Source organism: Xyrauchen texanus, chromosome 15 (assembly GCF_025860055.1).
Source record: "Xyrauchen texanus isolate HMW12.3.18 chromosome 15, RBS_HiC_50CHRs, whole genome shotgun sequence".
Classification (NCBI taxonomy): Eukaryota; Metazoa; Chordata; class Actinopteri; order Cypriniformes; family Catostomidae; genus Xyrauchen; species Xyrauchen texanus.
This window is the reverse complement of record NC_068290.1, coordinates 5,077,182-5,097,427: the sequence shown is the minus strand read 5'-3', so window position 1 is coordinate 5,097,427 and position 20,246 is coordinate 5,077,182. Positions and strand designations below refer to the sequence as shown.

The 20,246-nt window shown below is 36.9% G+C and overlaps 1 protein-coding gene across 1 annotated transcript in view; it reads right to left on the bottom strand.

Moving 5' to 3' along the window:
• The window catches only part of csmd3a (CUB and Sushi multiple domains 3a), a 372,265-nt gene that overhangs the window by 226,537 nt on the left and 125,482 nt on the right, over positions 1-20,246 (bottom strand). The window contains exons 15-20 of the mRNA XM_052143551.1: positions 19,680-19,874; positions 17,633-17,771; positions 14,520-14,707; positions 13,275-13,463; positions 9,324-9,440; positions 4,627-4,842 (exon numbers count right to left, since the gene is read on the bottom strand). Coding sequence (XP_051999511.1) covers positions 4,627-4,842; positions 9,324-9,440; positions 13,275-13,463; positions 14,520-14,707; positions 17,633-17,771; positions 19,680-19,874 — 1,044 coding nt within the window. The remainder of the gene's footprint in view (positions 1-4,626; positions 4,843-9,323; positions 9,441-13,274; positions 13,464-14,519; positions 14,708-17,632; positions 17,772-19,679; positions 19,875-20,246) is intronic.

Genomic DNA, 20,246 nt, shown 5'->3' with positions numbered 1-20,246 from the left:
ACTCATAGATTTGTTCAACTGAAACTGATTCAAAAATATAACGGGCTTCCTGGCGGTTTCTTGTCTACAAGCTTATTTTCAGCTGTCAGCTAGGTTTCTATTCTTCTTTTACATCATAACGTGGATAAAGAAATTCCATTAGGCAGCCCAGTTTAACCCCTAGGCATCCGGTGGTGACTGTGCTGCATGGTGGGAAAATCCGGCGGGGAATCTGTGTCTAATGCAAAACTCAGCCCAGAGCGAGTTCTCGTATCAGCCAACAGTTCACTCCTAAAGTATGACGCGAAGACTGCAGGCAACACAGATAAGTCGCACACTTTCAATAAGCCACTAATGCTGCCTTCATGTACTACTGGAATCATCCTACTTCCCACTTCTGAAGTGGTAATTATGAGTACGTCATGTTCAAGTTCTTTGTTGTCAGAAAGAACAGTAAACATCACACTACATATTACTCAGTTAACTTGCTGAAGATAATGACATTTTGGTCAAAATCAAGCAATCTTTGTGGTGTAAAACTCTATAATATGCATAGAATGGCTGCTGATATACAGAAATGAATATGACCAAACGGCAAGCAATAACAATTAGCTGTATTCAGAAAAATGAACAAAACCTGTCATTCACTATAGAAACTGTACTCTTCTCCACCAAGTTGAAAGTTTAGGTCCCCTCCCATATAAGAAACACGGGTATCAAAATTATCGAGTTTCCCAGTCGTAATTACGACTTGAGGAATCATTCAAGTGCAACCTCCCAGTGGGAAACTTCCAGCTGTTGCGAACTGATTACTTTTTTCAATGTAGGCCTACCAAGCAGTATCTAGGCTTGTAGGTGGCATTCGTGCCTACTCTCTTGTCTTAGAATAACCTTCGATTTTGTCCTCTGATTAGTGAATCATTATTAGCTCTTCTACTAATAGAAGTTGAAAGCTTTGGACCTCATTCATGAAACAAAACAAAACTAATTTGTCTGTAAATCATTTGTGAAACTGTTCCATTTACAATTTACAAGCAGTTCTGTAAAACCATTCTTACATTATTGATTCTAATGATCCGTTCATAAATCCTTTCATAGACAAATTGTCCAATTCAGTTAAATACAACAATTTGCGTAAAAACAGTTTTACATACAGTTTACACAGAAATTTGTCATGCTTGTGTTTCATGAATATGGCCCTGTGAAACTAACAATAAACCACTGAATATGCATACTGTGCAGAATGCACTGTATACTACATATTATTAAAAGAACGTACACAATGCATTTATAACAATATTGTTTTTATGCACAAATTTGTTTGAATGTGGTCCATTGTTTGCAATAGAATACAAGCATAGTGCTTACTGCATACTGTGTGTAGTATGTACTGCAAACTAAGAATTAAAAAAACATTTAACGTTTTTAATTTACTATTAATAAAAAATTTTTTGCTTGTGTTTTATGTATGAGGCCCTATTATCGAAATGGAATTCTAGCATAGTGCTTAATGCATACTGTGGACTGCAGAAGAGTTGGGACCAAGTCATTGTTTTACAAGTCACAAGTAAGTCTCAAGTCTTTGCATTCATGTTCCAAGTCAATACTGGCAAGTCCAAGACAAGTCCTCAATTTTAAGCTTAAATTCTTACACAAGTCATTAGTGCTCTTTGCCCAAATTTGTCAAGAGTATTAATTATATGAAATATTATGAAATATTAATTTAATTTAAGGAAAGCTTTTAAAGTACAGTGCTTGAAAGTTACAAGTGTGTCTTAAAGGAATATTCCGGGTTCAATACAAGTAAAGCTGAATCGAATGCTTCGCTTAGGCTAAACTTTTATTGAACCCGGAATATTCCTTTAAGGTCAATCGACAGCATTTATGGCATTGTGTTGATTACGACAAAAATTACTTTCGACTCGTCCTTCCTATTCTTTAAAAAAAGGAAAAATCGAGGTCACAGTGAGGCACTTACAATGAAGTGAATGGGGCCAAATCTTTAAGGGTTTAAACAGAAAAGTGAAGCTAAACTCATGTATTATTTGAGCTGTAAAGTTGTTTAAATTGTCATTTTTATATTTGTTTCAGGGTGTGTTGACATTACATCGTCATGGCAACGAAGACGCTTAGTAAGCGATTTTATCACACTAAAATAATTTTAACACATATTTGTCTTGTGGCTATACTTTTGAAAAAGTTTGTATTTTAACATTCAAAAATTGGCTCCCACTCAGTTCCATTGAAAGTGCCTCACTGTAACAGATTTTTGAACATGGAGTTTTCCTTTAACAAGCGCAAAAATGTCACTGTCACTTTAGTATACTCCCCCCTAAAGCAGCAGATACTCTGGAAGTGGTGATTACTGCATTTGAAAAAGGTCATAAGGCATCAGTGTATTACTCCCAGCTAATTCAGAGTCTTGGGACAGAGCTTCAACTTCGCTCAAGAGATTATGGTGAAAGATCTAAACTTGGTATTGGAGGAGTGAGTGTGGACTAGGATTCTTAAAATATCTACAAAGTCTACATCTAGAGATGCAAGGGTGCGCCTTATGCAATTTAAGATTTTACATTGATTCTATTGGAGCCCCTTTAGATTGTATAGGCTGGGACTTAAACCTAACACACCCACCTGCTGGCGATGCCAATCAGAAGATGGGGACACAGCCCATGTTTTTTGGTGGTGTGTTAAGATACAACAATTCTGTTTGAGCGTCCATAGTTTAATGGGGGATGTATTAGGTACTCAAATCTCATTTTGCCCCAGACTCTGTATTTTAGGTGAAGGGGCAGTCATTGATGTAGGGGATAAATATATGAAGAATTGGAACCTGGCCAGTGTTTTGATAGGTAGACAGGTTAACCTTAGAGGACAGAAGTCAGCTGGAGGGCCCTCGTTTCGTGAGTGGTACAAGGAGATATATATATATATAATATAAAATACATATTTTCTACTGTTTTATTCTGTTTGTGTGTCTTTGTCAATTGCCATTAGACCACTGGGGCTTCAGTTTGTGTTGGGTGGGTGTGGTGGGGATAATGTTCAGGGGGAAGGCTTGTAAATTATATAATGGTAAATTATACAATTTCCGTAATAATGGTTAACATTTTACACACCAATTCTAATAATTCGTTTGATCAATGTTTAGTATACGAGACCCAATGATTGAAATGGAATTATAGTGAAGCGCTTACTGCATACTGTGGCGTATGTACTGTATACTACCCATTATTTAAAAAAAAAAAACTGCATCCCATTTTTCGAATTCACAGCAATTTAAGTAAGAGAGGTATGTTTTACGCACTAATTTGTTGTGCTCCTGTTTAATGAATGAGGCCCTATGTTTGGAAAGGTATACTAGCATATTGCATACTGTGTAGTATGTACAATAGTACTATAGTACTACCTACTTTTATTTTGAAATAGCTTGCGAAACTGATAAGGTTTGTGGTGATAAATGCTTGTATTGAATGAAAGTAGCCCTATGTTCATAATGGAATACTAGCATAGCGTTTAATCCAGGTATTCCATGCATACTGGACATATGCATACTGTGTGCATACTTAATACTGCTAAAATAAAGCAAGTAGTCATGGTTGGGGAGTAAAGGAATAGATGCAACCATATTATGTTTTTAGAATACAAAATATTAGTAACTGTATTCCTCAACAGTTACAGTTTAAATAGTTGGTAATTAGAATAAATTTACTGTTTTATTGTCATTTGTTTCATTTCATTTTTACCATATTCAGGTGGAAAACATTTATCCATATAAATGATGCAATCCAAGAGCGTTTGAACAGCGGCAGACAGAGGGCAGTTGCACACTGTTATGAGTGAAACGGTGGATATGACCTCATCGAGGATCTTTCTCTTTGGGAGCTTAATAGAGAGAATCCACATAAGATCAGAAAAAGATGTTGTTGTGTACACTCTGTCAGGCTTTATAGTATGTTTGGAGCAGCAGAAATAGTTAATCTTGTGTAACTTGTCTTAATGAACATTTACCTTTATGCTATTTGTAGCCCTTTCCTATGAACCTGTTTTCAGGCACGGTTATATTGTTTCTATCAAGAAAATCCAAGTTAGATCATATAGCATATATACCTTTGATATTAGGGCAAAGATGTACTGCAAAACTTGTTCTATTGATGATAAAAAAAATTGTTTATTGTTTTCCTGTATATCTAAAATTCTAAATATCTAAAATTCCTTAAACCGATCAATTTACTTTATCTTATTTTACCAATATTGCATAAGATATTTATAATTTTTTCAGAGAATGTATTTTTAATATAAGCATATTTTGTCTTAATGTACTGACAGATTTAATTATTTATTTATTCAAGTGTTATTAACTTGTTTATAGTCAAAACAAGTGAAAAATCTGTCAGCGCTGAAGAAATTCAAAATATTTAGATTACATTACTTACCTTGAGTAAAGTAATACATTACAAATTACATTTTACAGTATGTAGTCTGTCATTTTGCAGGGGGATCCATTTTAAAAGCAACTCTGAGTATAGTAGTATTCCATTAGAAATGCAGCCAAAGCATTTGAAAAATAAGTTAAAGTTGGAAATCTTATGTTAAATCACAATGCACCATACATTTTCAGTGGAGGACACAGAGTGTTTCTTTCACCTGAGAATGAGATGTTGAACCCCTGGAAGGAAATGGAGAAGTCAGAGATAAATCGTAGCTGGGCCTTGAAGTTGCCATACAGCCCAGCATTGATTGGCGGCGGTCGTTGTGAACCGGTGAGCCGGGCGAGGGGACGCACAAAGCTGCCGTTCTCTGTGAGGAGCAGGTAGTCATGGTGATCCTCGAGATGAAATGCATGAAACGTGAACTGCACTCCTGAACAGAAGAGAGCATCAGATACCTCACATGTAAGAGCAAAAGCCCTTATCAAATCAATTACTAACAAAGTATTTAAAGACCCAATGAAATAGCTTGACGGAAGCAGTTTTCTTCCCTGTTTTGACATGTTTCCTATTGAAACAGGAAGTATGTGTTGAATGACTCCTCCCTTTTTCTTTTCTTTTATACAGTCAATAGCCCACATGAACAATGATTTGCTACTTGCTATTGATAATCACTTGCAAATAGTATAAAGGGGACGGTCATTACTATTCCAGAAAGCATTTGATTAGACAAAACATTTTAACTTATTTTTTTGTTTAGAAAGTAAAGCAATTAATGCTCTGTTTCAGATATTATATACATACAACATTAAAACAACCTGCCTAACATCGTGTAGGTCCCCCTCGGGCCGAAAAAACAGCTCTGACCCGTCGAGACAAGGACTCCACAAGACCTCTGAAGGTGTCCTGTGGTATCTGGCACCAAGACGTTAGCAGCAGATCTTTTAAGTCTTGTAAGTTGCGAGGTGGGGCCTCAATGTATCAGACTAGTTGGTCCAGCACATCCCATAGATGCTCAATCTGATTGAGATCTGGGGAATTTGTAGGCCAAGTCAACACCTTGAACTCTTTGTTATGTTCCTCAAACCATTCCTGGACAATTTTTGCTGTGTAGCAGGGTGCATTATCTGGCTGAATGAGGCCACTGCCATCAGAGAATACCATTGCCATGAAGGGGTGTACGTGGTCTGCAATAATCTTAAGGTAGGTGGTGCGTGTCAAAGCAACATCCATATGAATGCCAGGACCCAAGGTTTCCCAGCAGAACATTTCCCAGAGCATCACACTGCCTCCGCCGGCCTGCCTTCTTCCCAAGGTGCATCATGCTGCCATCTCTTCCCCAGGTAAACGACGCACTCGCACCTGGCCGTCCACGTGATCTAAAAGAAAACGTGATTCAACAGACCAGGCCACCTTCTTCCATTGCTCTATGGTCCAGTTCTGATGCTCATATGCCAGTTGTAGGCGCTTTCGGCGGTGGACAGGGGTCAGCATGGGCACTCTGACTGGTCTGCAGCTATGCAGCCCCATAAGCAGCAATCTGCGATGCACTGTGTGTTCTGACACCTTTCTATCATGGCCAGCATTAAGTTTTTCAGCAATTTGTGCTACAGTAGCTCTTCTGTGGGATCGGACCAGACAGGGTAGTCTTTGCCACCCATGTGCTTCAATGAGCCTTGGGCCTTTAAATCTCTTAAACGTTCATCCTCCACAATATGAATCAGCCGGTAGAATGTGGCTATCTGCTTTGTAACAGAAATCGTGAAGCTGTGTTCATGATTCGCGTCAGAGCGTCAACACCAGCATCGAGCGCCTCTTTGAACTTACCATGCATCTTACATAGGCTGAAAAATACTTGATTTCTATCACAAGTCCCATCTGGGCTTGTTTTCTACATTAAATATCACTAAAAGCTCTTTTCCCCATAATTTTATCACTGACAGGGATGAGAGCTGTCAGAGATTCTTTTGTTTACTGAGATAACAACCTCCATGACTCTATCATAGAAGAGAACAGAACGGTCCATTTTAGCATGTTGAGAGAGTTCCACCCACAGAATGTCTATGGGACCGCAGCGTATGCTAAGCTTGTAGGCTCTGCTTGATATGTGGCATGTGCGTCAGTGTAATGACTCCTGGTGGACACATTACAAAGGTTCCGCCCTTCACACCAGTGTTTATGCAGTATTAACGTTAAATGCGTAAATTGCGATGAAGAAAAATGTACGCGTTAAAAAAATTTCATTTATCGCATGCGTTAACACATTAATTCTGACAGCTCTAAAATCTGAATTTATACATTTAAATTCCAAATATATTTGTAATTCCAAATATCTGTATATATACTTGTAATTCTGAATATATATATGTATATAAATATAAATCGAAATATACAGTATAGTTGTAATCCAATATATTGTAAATATATATGTGATGTTTGCTAAATATTAAGCCAGTCATTAAGGCTAATTGGTATTGATTTAGAAAGCTGTTCCTAATAGATTACTAAAATCTAGTATTAAAGACAAATTGACCCTCAGTTATTGGTTTGTTTGGCATTTATTAGGCAGTTTTTATAAGTTTATTTAAATATATTAAAACAGTAGTTATGACTTATTAGTATTGGCTTTACTATATTGTTACTGAACATTTTTTAAATCTTAAAGACAATTAGACTCCTTGTTCTGAAGTGAAACGTGTACTTACATGTACATAAGTTATTAATTTCTTTGACATTTATTAGGTGATTATTATTAAGAAAAATTTACAGTATTTGCAATAAACATAATTTATTCAAACAAGTGCAAAACAAACCCATCACTTGAGTTGGTTAAACTTTCACTTTAGAACAGGGGGTCAAGCTAATTTACTAGTAACAGCTTTGTAAAGCCAGCCTTTTTCCTAATTCCAGAAGTGTATTATCCAGACTAGTTTAGTCTGGAGAATAGCTGGGATGATGGTCTTGAAAGCCGAATTGAAGTCCACAAAAAGGATCCTTGCATATGTCCCTAGTCTGTCCAGATGTTGCAGGATATGATGCAATCCCATGTTGACTGTGTCATCTACCTGTTTGCTCAATAATCACATTGAAGGGGATCTAGAAAGGGTCCAGCGATGTCCTTCAGGTGGGCCAACACCAACAGAACTTCACACTACTCCAGTGATCTATTGAAGATCAGTGTGAAGATGGGGGCCAGCTGGTTAGCACAGGATTTTAGATAAGTGGGTGAAACATCGTTTGGGCCATGTGTTTTCCTCGTCTTTTATTTTCGGAAGACACAGCACACCTCTTTTCACAGATCTGAAGTGCAGGTTGAGTAGCAGAAGGGGGAAGGAGGGGGGTTGCAGGAGGTGTTGGTGTTTGTGTGAAGGTCAGAGCGGATGAGGAGTGTGAGATTGGGCCTTTCAAATCTACAGTAAAACACATTCAAGTCATCAGCCAGTTGTTGGTTCCCTACAGTGTTGGGGCAAGGACTTTTGAAGTTAGTAATGTCTTTCAGGCCACTCCACACTGATGCAGGGTCGTTTTGTTTTACAGCTTATCAGAATAGTTTATTTTAGCCACTCTGATTTCCTTATTCAGTACGTTCCTAGCCTGATTGTACAAGACTTTATCCCAACCTCTGTAAGCATCCTCTTTGGTCTGACGAAGCAGCCTGAGTTCTGCTGTAAACTATGGTTTGTCATTGTTGTATGTTAAATAAGTCCAAGTAGGATACAACAACGATAAACTGTGGTTAACAGCAGAAGTCGGGCTGCTTCGTCAGGCCAAAGAGGATGGCCTGAGGTGGGGATAAGGTCTTGTTTACTAAATAAATAAACAAAGATGTTTAATACATTTAAATTATGGCTAAGATAGCCATACTCTACATTCAGTCTTATTCATGCTTTACTAGAGCACTATTGTGGCCCCTAAAATAAAGTGTTACAAAAATGCCATATCTAACCAATATCTTAAAATTAATATATTTAAAATAGTCCTATTCACCACAGTTGTTTCCAGGATGTTTCCAAGTCTGGAAATCACTATTTACGTTTGTTAAAGTCAAATTTAGGAGTACACCGGCATACAGATGACCTCAAACCTAACAAACATAGACTAAGGGCCCTTACATAGTCAACGCGAGCTACGCGAGCAAGCAACGCGAGTGACGCGAGCGACGTGCTCCCTTTCATAGTCCGCAAGCAGACGCACGTGTCACGGGCGATGCGTGAAATGCAATACACCGCTCCCGCAACAGGGGGTAGTAGAGTCTGGTGATATTAGTAGAGTCGGGTCACGTCATATTCAGACCAAAATGGCAACTGAAGACTGGCAACTGACTTTTTGTGCGCCCTAGTAAACTTTTCACGGTGATTTTTCCAGTCCGTTTTCACATTCTCTACGGTCTTTCCCATCGCGGTTGCAACCTCCCTCCAGGCATTTTCCAACGCTATTTTATTGGAGTGTAATTGCGACGAACTGTCGTATAAATGTGGATGTATGCGTATAAGCTCGCATAATTTTTCCTCTTTGCCCGCCATTGTAATCAAATCTTCTTCTGTAAACATAATATACTTGAATTAATGTACAATACTTGCAATGTCGCCCCCACCGACACCGCGTAGTATTGCGCGCATCGGTGCGTCACGTATCAAAAACTAGGACGACACATTTGGCTACGCATCGACGCATAATGGCGGCCGAAGCGTAGCGAAGCGTAGCGTTTCAGACGCGTACGCGTACCGATGCATTGACTATGAAAGGGCCCTAAAAGCCACAAAACTCAAATTTCATGGGGTCTTTAGGGAAATACATGTACTCCCAATGTATTCCTACATGATTATAAGATTGATCATAACAAAAAACATAGTGTATGGCACCTTCTTAAGACAGCACATAAACATTGATGTGGGGGGTCTCTTGAGTACGTACCTTTGCCATGGCTGACCTCCACAGTCCATGTGCAGTTTAATGAGTTGGGATAGAGCTCTGGAAAGCCAGGAGAGAGAATAATGCCCTCAGGGCCGCGCACGTCACCTCCACACAGCGCTGCGGGAAGACAGCCACAGAATCTTAAAAATATCTGGAACTTTACAGGAACTAAAGAAGAGCGCAGCTACAACTGTTCTTGAATCATTTTTGGTGCTTGGAATTCAGATCATTGAACCTGTATTCTGTCGAGATAAGCAGATCTCCTCTCAGGTGCTCGATTGGGATGCAGATGAATTCAAAAGAGCAGACTAACCTTCAGCAGAGGTAAAAATACCACTGAAAGGTTAATGAGACCAATAAGAAATTTTATCTCCACTGGCATAATGTCTCCAAAAAAGGTCACTATCACTTTACTATCTGTATGAAGGGGTAGAAGTATACACAGGTGGGAAAACACTCTTATTTCTCAGTAAAAACAACCTTGAACAAGATAAACTTGCTTTCAGTTGCATAATGTAAGACTTGTTTTCAGAGAATATATCTTGAAGAAACAGTTGTTACTTTCTATCATCTGTGGAAAACAAGAGGAGTATGTTGTGATTGCTGATTTCCATTCAACAGCAGTTGATAGTGACTCACTTTAAAGCTTCAAATAGCACTCAAAAGTGTCAAAAATGTAGTCCATGTGACTTGTGCACCATATTCCAATTTTATAACCACAAATCAAGACGTCATAACAATAGAACCAATGAGGTGAATTGAGTAAATAACAATTTAAATGTCAGTCTCATACAAAATGATTATATCCCTTAAGAAACTTGTAATTTGACAGATGGCATAATTTTATTATACTTTTAGGATGCTATTTTAACCTCTTCACCTATGTAGACCCCCCCAGCGGGTCAAAAAGAGGGCACTATATCGCAAAAACAAGTCTAAACTTAAAATGTTCAAGTGTCCGAAGACAGAAGTCAGGTATATGTGGTATTGTTTGAAAGCTTAGAATCTTAACTTTTTGTAGATAGCCATCGCTTCTGCATTTATGTTGCATAAAATAACTAAATAAGGCCTGAAAACACTTGCGTCGCAAATCAGCGCCACCTAGAGGTAATGTGGAAGAAATATTAATATGAACATAAAAGTCTTTCAAATAGCACATAAAAAGACATAATAATATATAAATGAAAGCTCTCATTCTCAGGAATGTGACAGTAGTTTATTAAGTTGCCCTCATACCACAGTATTTTCAAAAGAATAACAAAGTGAAATAGGATTTCTGTAAGACATCAAATACAAATGTCTCTTTTTATGTGCTGATCACTGCTGCTCTAAGCCCCAAATAGCTAAAAACTTTGTATCTGCTTTTACATTTTACCTTTTCCTTTTAGTTCTAAAAATGGAGCCACTTTCTTTACTCGTCTTTGAGCTTGCTTGTGTGAATAATATAATGTTATATCTTAGATGTCCAAAACAATGTGTTCCACCTGGAAAAGCATGCTAAACAAATCATCGGAAATATAAAATATTGACTATTGATGATAAAATTTTATACATCATCGGAGGACTTCAGCTTTCTAAAGAAACCTAGATTGAGCTTCTAGTCCACTCAGAGGCCGAGATATTTGATGAAACACTGGGTGTGGTACGTGAACGGAAAAGTAGACTGAATGTCTATGAACGAGCACATCTGTGAGGGCTAAAATCTGTTTGAGCACCACATAATTTTTTGATCGCATTTTGTGAAGGAAGGTGATAGAGGATAAATTATATTTTCTAGTACTTGCTGCCATCTAGTGGAATAAAATACAACTTTTTTGAGAGCGATGGAGTAAACAGAACCAGAATTACATGCTTACAAAATTAGAACAACACCAAAAAAACTTAATTTAAAATGTTCAGTTTTTGCAATTAGTCCACAGTATGTGTAAATGGTGAGCTTTTAAATTTGAGTGTGAAAAATTGCAGGTGGCAGCCCAACAATGCCCCAGAGTTGAAGACGTAAGTGAGTCACTATCAACTGCAATTGTAGTGAAATCAGTGGGCATAATTTAGAATATATCTTTTTGTGTTCTGCAAAAGTCAGTCATTTGGGTTTGGAATGACAAGAGGGTGAGTAGATAATGACATAATTTAAATTTTGGGATTAAATAATCCCTTTAAATAAATTCGGTTTATTTAGCAGGAGGTTAGAAAAATAACCTTAATTCAAGATATTTTCTTTTAAAGCATCTTTGTATATTACACAATTTTGCTTCTGAAGTATTTTTTTCTAGAAAAATGTTTGTGTAAAAAACAATGTAAGAAAATTTGAGTTTTGGTTATTCATGCAAATCACGTGCAAACCACGATGCCACAGTGTTGAGGATGGTTGCCATGGTACTTCTATGCAGTTACTGAGATGGACTCAAAGTGTCTTCAGAAATCTTATAAGAGTGTCTTCATACAAGCTGATAACTGAAATAGGCTTGTGGCATTATCTCAGCAGCTCTTAAGCTATTGATTAGGAAACAGAGATCTTGAGTAATGATCAAAGCACAGAAAAAGCATTTTAGTCTCACACCAAGACTCTCCTGAGAAAATACTAGTCACAGTCGCAGACTATGCTATGAGACTGATCTGAAAATAATTTGTAAATGTACTATTTTGAAACAAGGTATTTGGAATGTGTATATTAAAATGCTATATATGTAGGCAGCTCACTTGGTTTTGGAACAGAGTCACAGTATGCCAACTGTGATTCAGTCATAGAAATCAGTCCTTCTTGAGATGCCCCAAACTAAGAATGAACCTCAGAATGGAAGGAATTCCTCCGTGAATTCACCTTTAGTGATAATGAACGTCAGTGCTACTATCCGCAAGACAATTAAAATCTAGTGCCGCGGGCTCAACATCTGCCTAAGTCTATCAAAGAATCTTTCTCTTTGTCCTCAGGCATATTTCCTCTGTATACTAATCATACAGAATGACAAAGTTGTTCAAATTATTCACAAAAGAAGGTAGCATAATTACGTTTCCTTCTATGATTGCTTCTAAGGGTCAAAATCGAAGGCAGCATCGCATGTATCCTATGCAGAAATGGCGAGATAAATGTTGATAATAAAAATACTTAATTCGTTCAAAAAGTATGGATAAAAAAATACTAGTATGGTATTTACATGTTACTTCAAGGAATACAATGGAATTACAATGGTACCATAGTACATGTAAAAAAAAAAAAAAAAAAAAACTATGATGTTATGATGGTATTATTTTTTATCTAAAACAACAATATAGTATTACCATTGTACATGTCCAAAAACATGATATTGCCATGATGCATGCCCAAAAACATGGTAATACCATGGCAAATGTCCAAAAACATGATATTACCATGATGCATGCCCAAAAACATGGTAATACCATGGCAAATGTCCAAAAACATGATAATACCATGGCAAATGTCCAAAAACATGGTATTTTCATGGTGCATGGGAGTGAGGTTTAGTGGGGTGAGTGTAACTGTAGCTAGCTGGTGGGTAGCTGGTGTATAAACCTCACTCCCCTGGCCTCAAGAGGCACACTAGCAACTGACACTAGGGGCCGTGGCCTTTAGCCTCCTAGTTAGCACGCACCTCCCATGATAGAGACCCCGGTTCAAATCCCGCTTGGAGCAGGTCGAGCAGGACCGGTGACACATATCCAAATAAATGGTAATACCATGTTACCTGTTCAAAAATATGGTTTTATCATGGTACATGTCCAGAAAACATGGTAATATCATGGTAGATGTCCAATAAAATTATATATCCATGATATTGTGACAAAATAAACATGGAAATACCATGGTACTTTTTTTCAGTCAGATTTCAATTAAAGTGTTACTGAATATTCTTGTCATAATTTTGAATTTAAGACATAAAAGAAGAGCACTAATTGGTCTGATGGATAAGTGTAATTGAGATGAAAGCTCACCGTCACATGTGGGCAGTGGATGACTCCACCAGTGGTTCTTCTCACACACCAGCTGTTCCTCATGGCTCAATTTATATCCGGGCTCACAGCCAAACCATACCACAGAGCCGATTGCCAGATCCTGACCGTAACGGATTCCATTCACCGGCACGCCAGGGTCCAGACATGAATGAATGTCCAGAGTCACACCTGAAACCAAACACACAAATAGAGAGACGCTATTTTACATTTACGCATTTGGCAGACGCTTTTATGCAAAGCGACTTACAGTGCACTTATTACAGGGACAATCCCCTCGGAGCAACCTTTGCTCAAGGACACAATGGTGGTGGTTGTGGGGATCGAACCAGCGACCTTCTGATTAACAGCTATGTGCTTTAGCCCACTACGCCACCACCACTGATTTAATGATTTTTTATATCACTAAAGCACAAAAAAATGAATCTGAAAATGTTTAGTTAAACTTAAAAATTACTATTATTTTATTTTTACTTATTATTTTATGGAGGTCATTTACCAGCATTTCTGACAGACAGAGTTAAAGAGAGACATTAAATCATGGGGTGAAAGAATGGAAACAGGGAAGGGAACATGTCCCAGGCTGGAACATAGGCCTCACATAAAAATGGCAGCTCGATATGTTGGGTCATTCGCACTAACCATGCTTCTTAATTTAATGTTTTTATTTTTTTACGTTTATTCTAGCAGCAATTTTGTTATTTTACTAACTTTGCAACAATTCTCTCTTTTTTTTTTTTTTTTTTTTTTTTTTTTGGAAATGATATCAAAATAAGAATATTCATTATATAATACTACAATGTTTTATACATTTGTATAATTTATAAAAAAACATATATGATATTATATTACATTATATAATATAATATAATTTATTTAACATTATTTTATTTTATATTTCACTAATGCTTTTTTTATTTTTAATACATTTAATATGTAACTTGAATGTAAAATGTAACTTATATGTGAATTATTTATTTCAGTTGCAATATTATTTTACAGCAACAATTCATTACTCATTGTAGGCAGATGCTGCAAATGGTTTTTGCAATGCTACACTAAATTGAAAAGTTGGAAGAAAAATAAACAAGAGAGAGAGACAGAGAGAGAGACATTTCAAAAATAAATCCTCAAGCTGTTTGCTTCTGTGTGGAGACCGATATGATTCAGTTTAAAATATAATTTCTCAGGTAAAAGGCCCACAGTCTAAAAAGACGCCCAACTCACTTTCATAAAAGAGCTTAAAGCCACTGTTAGAGCGACTGTTATCGGTGGTGAAGAGAAGATACAGTAAGTTTCCACTGCTGAATAGGAACTGAGGAACCTGTGTGCCATTTAGAGAGGCGATGAGAGGCGAGAGGAGATTAGGCCCATCGTGAACTTCGAGAAAGTCATAATTGAGTTCTGTCTGGAACCTAACGGAAAAAAGAGATCATAGAGAAGAGGTAATTAAAATTACAACAAGAAACACAAACACACACACAGCTCATTACACATGACCGCCCAACTGATTCCACATGGAGCGCATCTCTTAATGAGAAGTCGTACATGTGGCCAGTGTTCAAACTGCTGTGAATTGATGGGATCAAACTGTTTCTTAATGTGGAGAATAAACAGATTTACTGCAATGAGCTGGATTTTAAAATGATACAGTCATTTTCTTTCTTCCCTGAAACACAAAAGGAGATATTATGATGAATCTCCAAACTGTATTTTTTTCCCAATACAACAAAGCATTCATTGATCAGCGGCTGTCAAGCTTCAAAAAGGACCAAATAGCTACATAAGTGATGCATATGACAGAAGTGCTATATTTCAAGTATTCTGAAGTACTCCCCTCAGCCATAACTCTCAAATCTTATTGTGTTTGTACGGTTTCAAATTTGGCATTTGCGTTTAGTCCACAGATATGAAACATTTGCAAATTTGGTACGAGAATGAGATTTGATTATTTAATTGTCATAATTAATATGAATATTTAGTAAATAAAAGACTACTTTATTAAGACTTTATTAAGGTATTTAATTTGTTGCTTACAAAAATCTTCCCCTCTACATCACTCTATTTGCACTCGCATTCATTCAAATATTATGTGCCAACACGCATCACACCAGGTTTATCAATTTGTAATTTGTAACTCTTTTACATGATTATAAATACTTTTACATTGTTTACTTTCATTTACTTTATTTGTTAATGTTGCATGTTTTTTCTAGTTGTTGTTATTTTTCTTCATTTCATTTTGTCACATTTATAATTATAATATATCTATATTTCAAATCTATTGACAACACACATATATTATACAATTATTTATGTTAAACCAATTATACAATTATTTAACTTTTTGTTCAATTCAGAGATTTATACGTTTTTAGTTACATTTTTAATTAATAAAAAAACTATATTTCTCTGCAGTACTTTATTACATTTTTTAAGGTTACACGTTTATTACAATTCCCATATTATAATTTTACTTGATTTTACTTTGTAGCATTTATTATTAAAAGCTTATGTAACAGTAAAAGAACGTCTGGCGGATGACAGCTCGCTCCTTCCCTGGCGGCCGGCAGCGACCCCTCAGTCCCCAGGAAGGTGGCCGCGGCTGCTCCTCTGGCAGATGGCAGTGACGAAGACTCCCCAACATCGCATCCCTCCTCCCTCTTCCCTCCTCCCTCCCAGGTTTTGGCACCACCGTAACAGTAAAAGGACGGGCAAGGAGAAGGCGGAAACCAGCTGAACAGTCAAAGTAAAGTTTGAATTCTAAAACTCAGCTTAAAACACACACACACACACACACACACACACGCAGCGTGGCCCCATGCATCTCCCTCTCTCTCGAACTGGCATCTCCGGCATCCCTTTATCTCCCTCTCCCGATGATCATCTGATTCAGCGATGGCCATGCACCCTCACGACCCGGCCAAGCCCTCCTCCTTGTCACAGTTTATATTTTGCAAATGGTTTGACGATTCAAATGTAAAAATTATTTTACACAATTTCAAAACATAAACACACAGAATTACCACATTTTTAAACAATAAAAAGATGTACTGAATTTCTTTGCACTATTTTATTTATTTTTACATCAGTGATGATACATGCAAGATTTTTTTTTGTCAAACTTGGTACAACATATTTGAAAGTATGCATGTGTGATTTGAGAGCTTTAACGTACAAGTATGTACAATTTGCATGCAACAAAGCTAGTGTATGGCTTCAGAAGACTACAGAAGATGTCGTACAGACCATTTTATGGCACTTTTAGATGCTCAACAGCCTTTAGATGCTTCCATTGCATGGGAAAGAGCAGCTTAGACATTTTTCTAAATATGTTCTTTTACATTCCACAAAAAAGAAAGATAGTCAGTGATTAAATGACCACAGACTTTTCATTTTGGGCTGAGCTATTCCTTTAAGATGCAACGTCAAAAAGGAACTGTCAATCAAACTGTGAGAGGCAAAAAAATCTTTGCTTGTCCAGTGAAGCACTCTGCTTTGTGTTTTATCTCGAAGCATTAGCTCCCTGGTCACACTCAAGATCAGATGCTATTTCAATGCCCGACTCAAGGGAAGCATTGCTATGCTAATGAAATAAAGTCAACCATTTGTAACTTGATATAGATTAATTCCATTCCCCTTTCACAAGCAGAGCAATAGATTTATACAGAAAAGCATTGCACATGTGGATCAGGCCCTGTTGACACAACACTATGTTATCATTTATTAAGACAATTATGGTGACCGTCTCCCATGTGCTCTCTGTCTATGTACTATGACAGACATTACTCTGAAACGTTGCAATCTTTCATACATTTCTACACATGAACTTTGTGCGATAAGCTGAGGCTTATGATTCAATTACATTTGACATTATACTTTATTAACTCAACTTTTACAGCAGATTGCAACAGACAGACTTTGTAAAAACCTACATGGCCTTGGTACCCAAGCAAGTTGATGTCTTATACTGGGAAATATATTGAGGTAAAAATATGAATGCTTCTATTTGGCCTTTTCTTTTAAGTGTGATATGTGGTCAAATGATTTGTGGATGAATTTCAAGAAACCTGTCAAGAAAATGGTAATATTTCACTCCAAAATCAAAGGGAAAAATAATACGAATATATATATATTTCGCATATAGAAAATAATAGGCTTTGTTTTCCTCATGCAAAATAACATTTTAGTTTCTGCTAATTTTGGGGTGAAATATGATCAGGAAATGTTCTTGATAGGCTTTGTGAGATTCACCCTTGTCTTCTTGGAGGTCTCTTGTCCCCAGACATGAAACCACACAAAGCCTCACTGTGTTTTATTCACTGAGCAATGCAACAGACCTGTCAAAGCTTATCTTGATGGAGCGTCCAACCTCAGCCTCAATGACCCACTCACAGCTCAGGGAGTCTTTGTAGTAGCCAGGCCAACCCGGGGACAAGATGACACCCACCTGAGCAGTAAAATGACCTCCACATGGAGCTGCAGGAAACAGACACTGGGTTTTACATTTTATGGCATCATATGGAACTTAAAAAGATTTACATTTGGCATCATATGGAACTTAAAAATGTTCTCCCTGCGGCATCATATGGAAATTTAAAAAACTTCTCCTATTCATTCATATACATTTTTCACCATCCGTGATTTGGAACGCGGAAGTAAAAGATTGGAGAGTAAACTTTGACAGTTAATATGACTTACACACCCATTTTCTCCAACAGAAAACAAAACAATCTGCTATTACTTTTCAAGGACTTTCCAGAAGAGGAAAAAAATTGATCATATGGAACTTAAAAAAGGTTCTTCTATGGAATCATATGGAACTTTAAAAAAGATTGTCCAATGACATCATATGGAACGTAAAAATAGGTTCTCCATAGGCATCATGTGGAACTAAAAAAGGTTCTCCTATGACATCAAATGGAACTTAAAAGGGTTTTCTTTTGCAATCAAATGGAACTAAATAAATGTTCTCCTATGCATCATAAGGAACTTAAAAAGATTATCCTACAACTTTACATGGAACTTAAAAATATTCTCCTATGGCAGGGGTGCCCAATTCGTCGATCGTGATCTATCAGTCGATCGCAAAGGCAATGCTGGTAGATCGCACAAAATTTAAATGTACTTTCGTTAAATTTTAATAAAAATAAATATAACATCTTTCCTTCTTTTAGTTTCTGTCTGACTTGCACTTGACGAGTAACGTCAGGCGCGTATGCGCAAACCTAGTTGTCATGGCAACTGAATACACAAAACATCGCCTGCTCAATATTTAGGCGCGCATTCGCAAACCTAGTTGTCATGGCAACTGAATAAACAAAACATCGCCTGCTCAATATTTACTGGTAAATGCCCTGACTATTGTAATCTATTGTGCTGTAAGTGTATTGGGTTTAATGTTAAAACTGAATGATATCAACATTGAACATTATTATATATTTTTTTATTAATTAGAAGATGAATTTCATGTAGGGATACATGCAGTAGTCCCAACAAGCATTTTCTTATTTTAAATGAAACTGTGTTATTTTAGTTGGTAGATCTTATTGAGTTGGTCATTTAAAAGTAGATCATCACACAAAAAAGTGTGGGCACCCCTGTCCTATGGCATCATATGGAACTTAAAATGGTTTTCATTTGGCATCAAGTGGAAATAGATAATATTCTCATATAGCAGCATATGGAACATATAAATATGTTCTCCTGTGGCACCATATGGAACTAAAAAAGGTCCTCCTGTGGCATCAAATGGAACTTAAAAAATATGATCTTATGGTATCATATGGAACTTCAAAAGATACTCCTATGGCATCATATGGAACTTAGAAATTGGTTCTCCTTTAGCATAATATGGAACTAAAAATGGTTCTCCTATGACATCATATGGAACTTAAAAAGATGGCATCGTATGGCACTTAAAATGTTTCTTCTACAGCATCATAATGAAATTAAAAATATTCTCCTATGGCATCATATGGAACTCAAAAAGTTTCTCCTATGACATCATATGGAACTTAAAAGGGTTTTCTTTTGCCATCAACTGGAATTTTAAAATATTCTCCTACAGCATCATGTGGAACTTAAAGGGGTTGTTCCATGGCACACATAGAACTTATACATATTTTTCTATATGTATATAAGTTCATCATTGTTTGCGTTTCTTTAATGTGTCTCCCCCCAATTTTACAGTTGGTACAATAGTTCTCAAATGAGAGGGAACTACATTTTCTGCTAGTTTGTAGGATGTAAATTCAATTTAATTGAAAATATGTTTAAAATTGCTCCTAAAAACATTCAAAAAACAATTCAAATCCCAACTAAGCTCAGCTATGATAAATCTGTTCCAAAGAAATGTTTACAGGACAAAAACACTTTAAAACCTACCTTCACACTTGGGGATCAAACCACTCCACATGACCTTTCCTGCCTCCAGCTCACACACAATTGTGTCCAAGCCTTGCGTCTTTATGAAACCCTCCTCACACACGACTGATATAGAATTTCCCAGCTGGAAATTATTGCCAAAGCGTTTGGCATTGATAGGCACTCCAGGATCCGGGCACTCATTGTGTCCAAACGCTGAACAAAAAACATCACAGCAGAGAGCTTGTTACTGGTGATGTGACTTATTTAATAAAATGGAAGTGAAAAAGTGGACAGATAATGGAATGGCAAGCTGTAAGAAACAGCGGATTGTGGCTAAACATCAAAAAGGATTTCATAGGCATTTGAGGATTATTTTGGCTGAGCTAATGGAATGATGCTCACTGAACAGGATTAAGTTGTTTGATGCCGGTGGATAAATGGCTTATGATTCAAATCGCATAAATATGTCCTTCCATGTGTCCTACTGAATCAGATTAAAAAAAACAACACTTCATATGCCAAAAATGTTATTAGCAAAAACTTATAAGCGCTATGAGAGAATCTCATTCACAATGGCTTGCATAA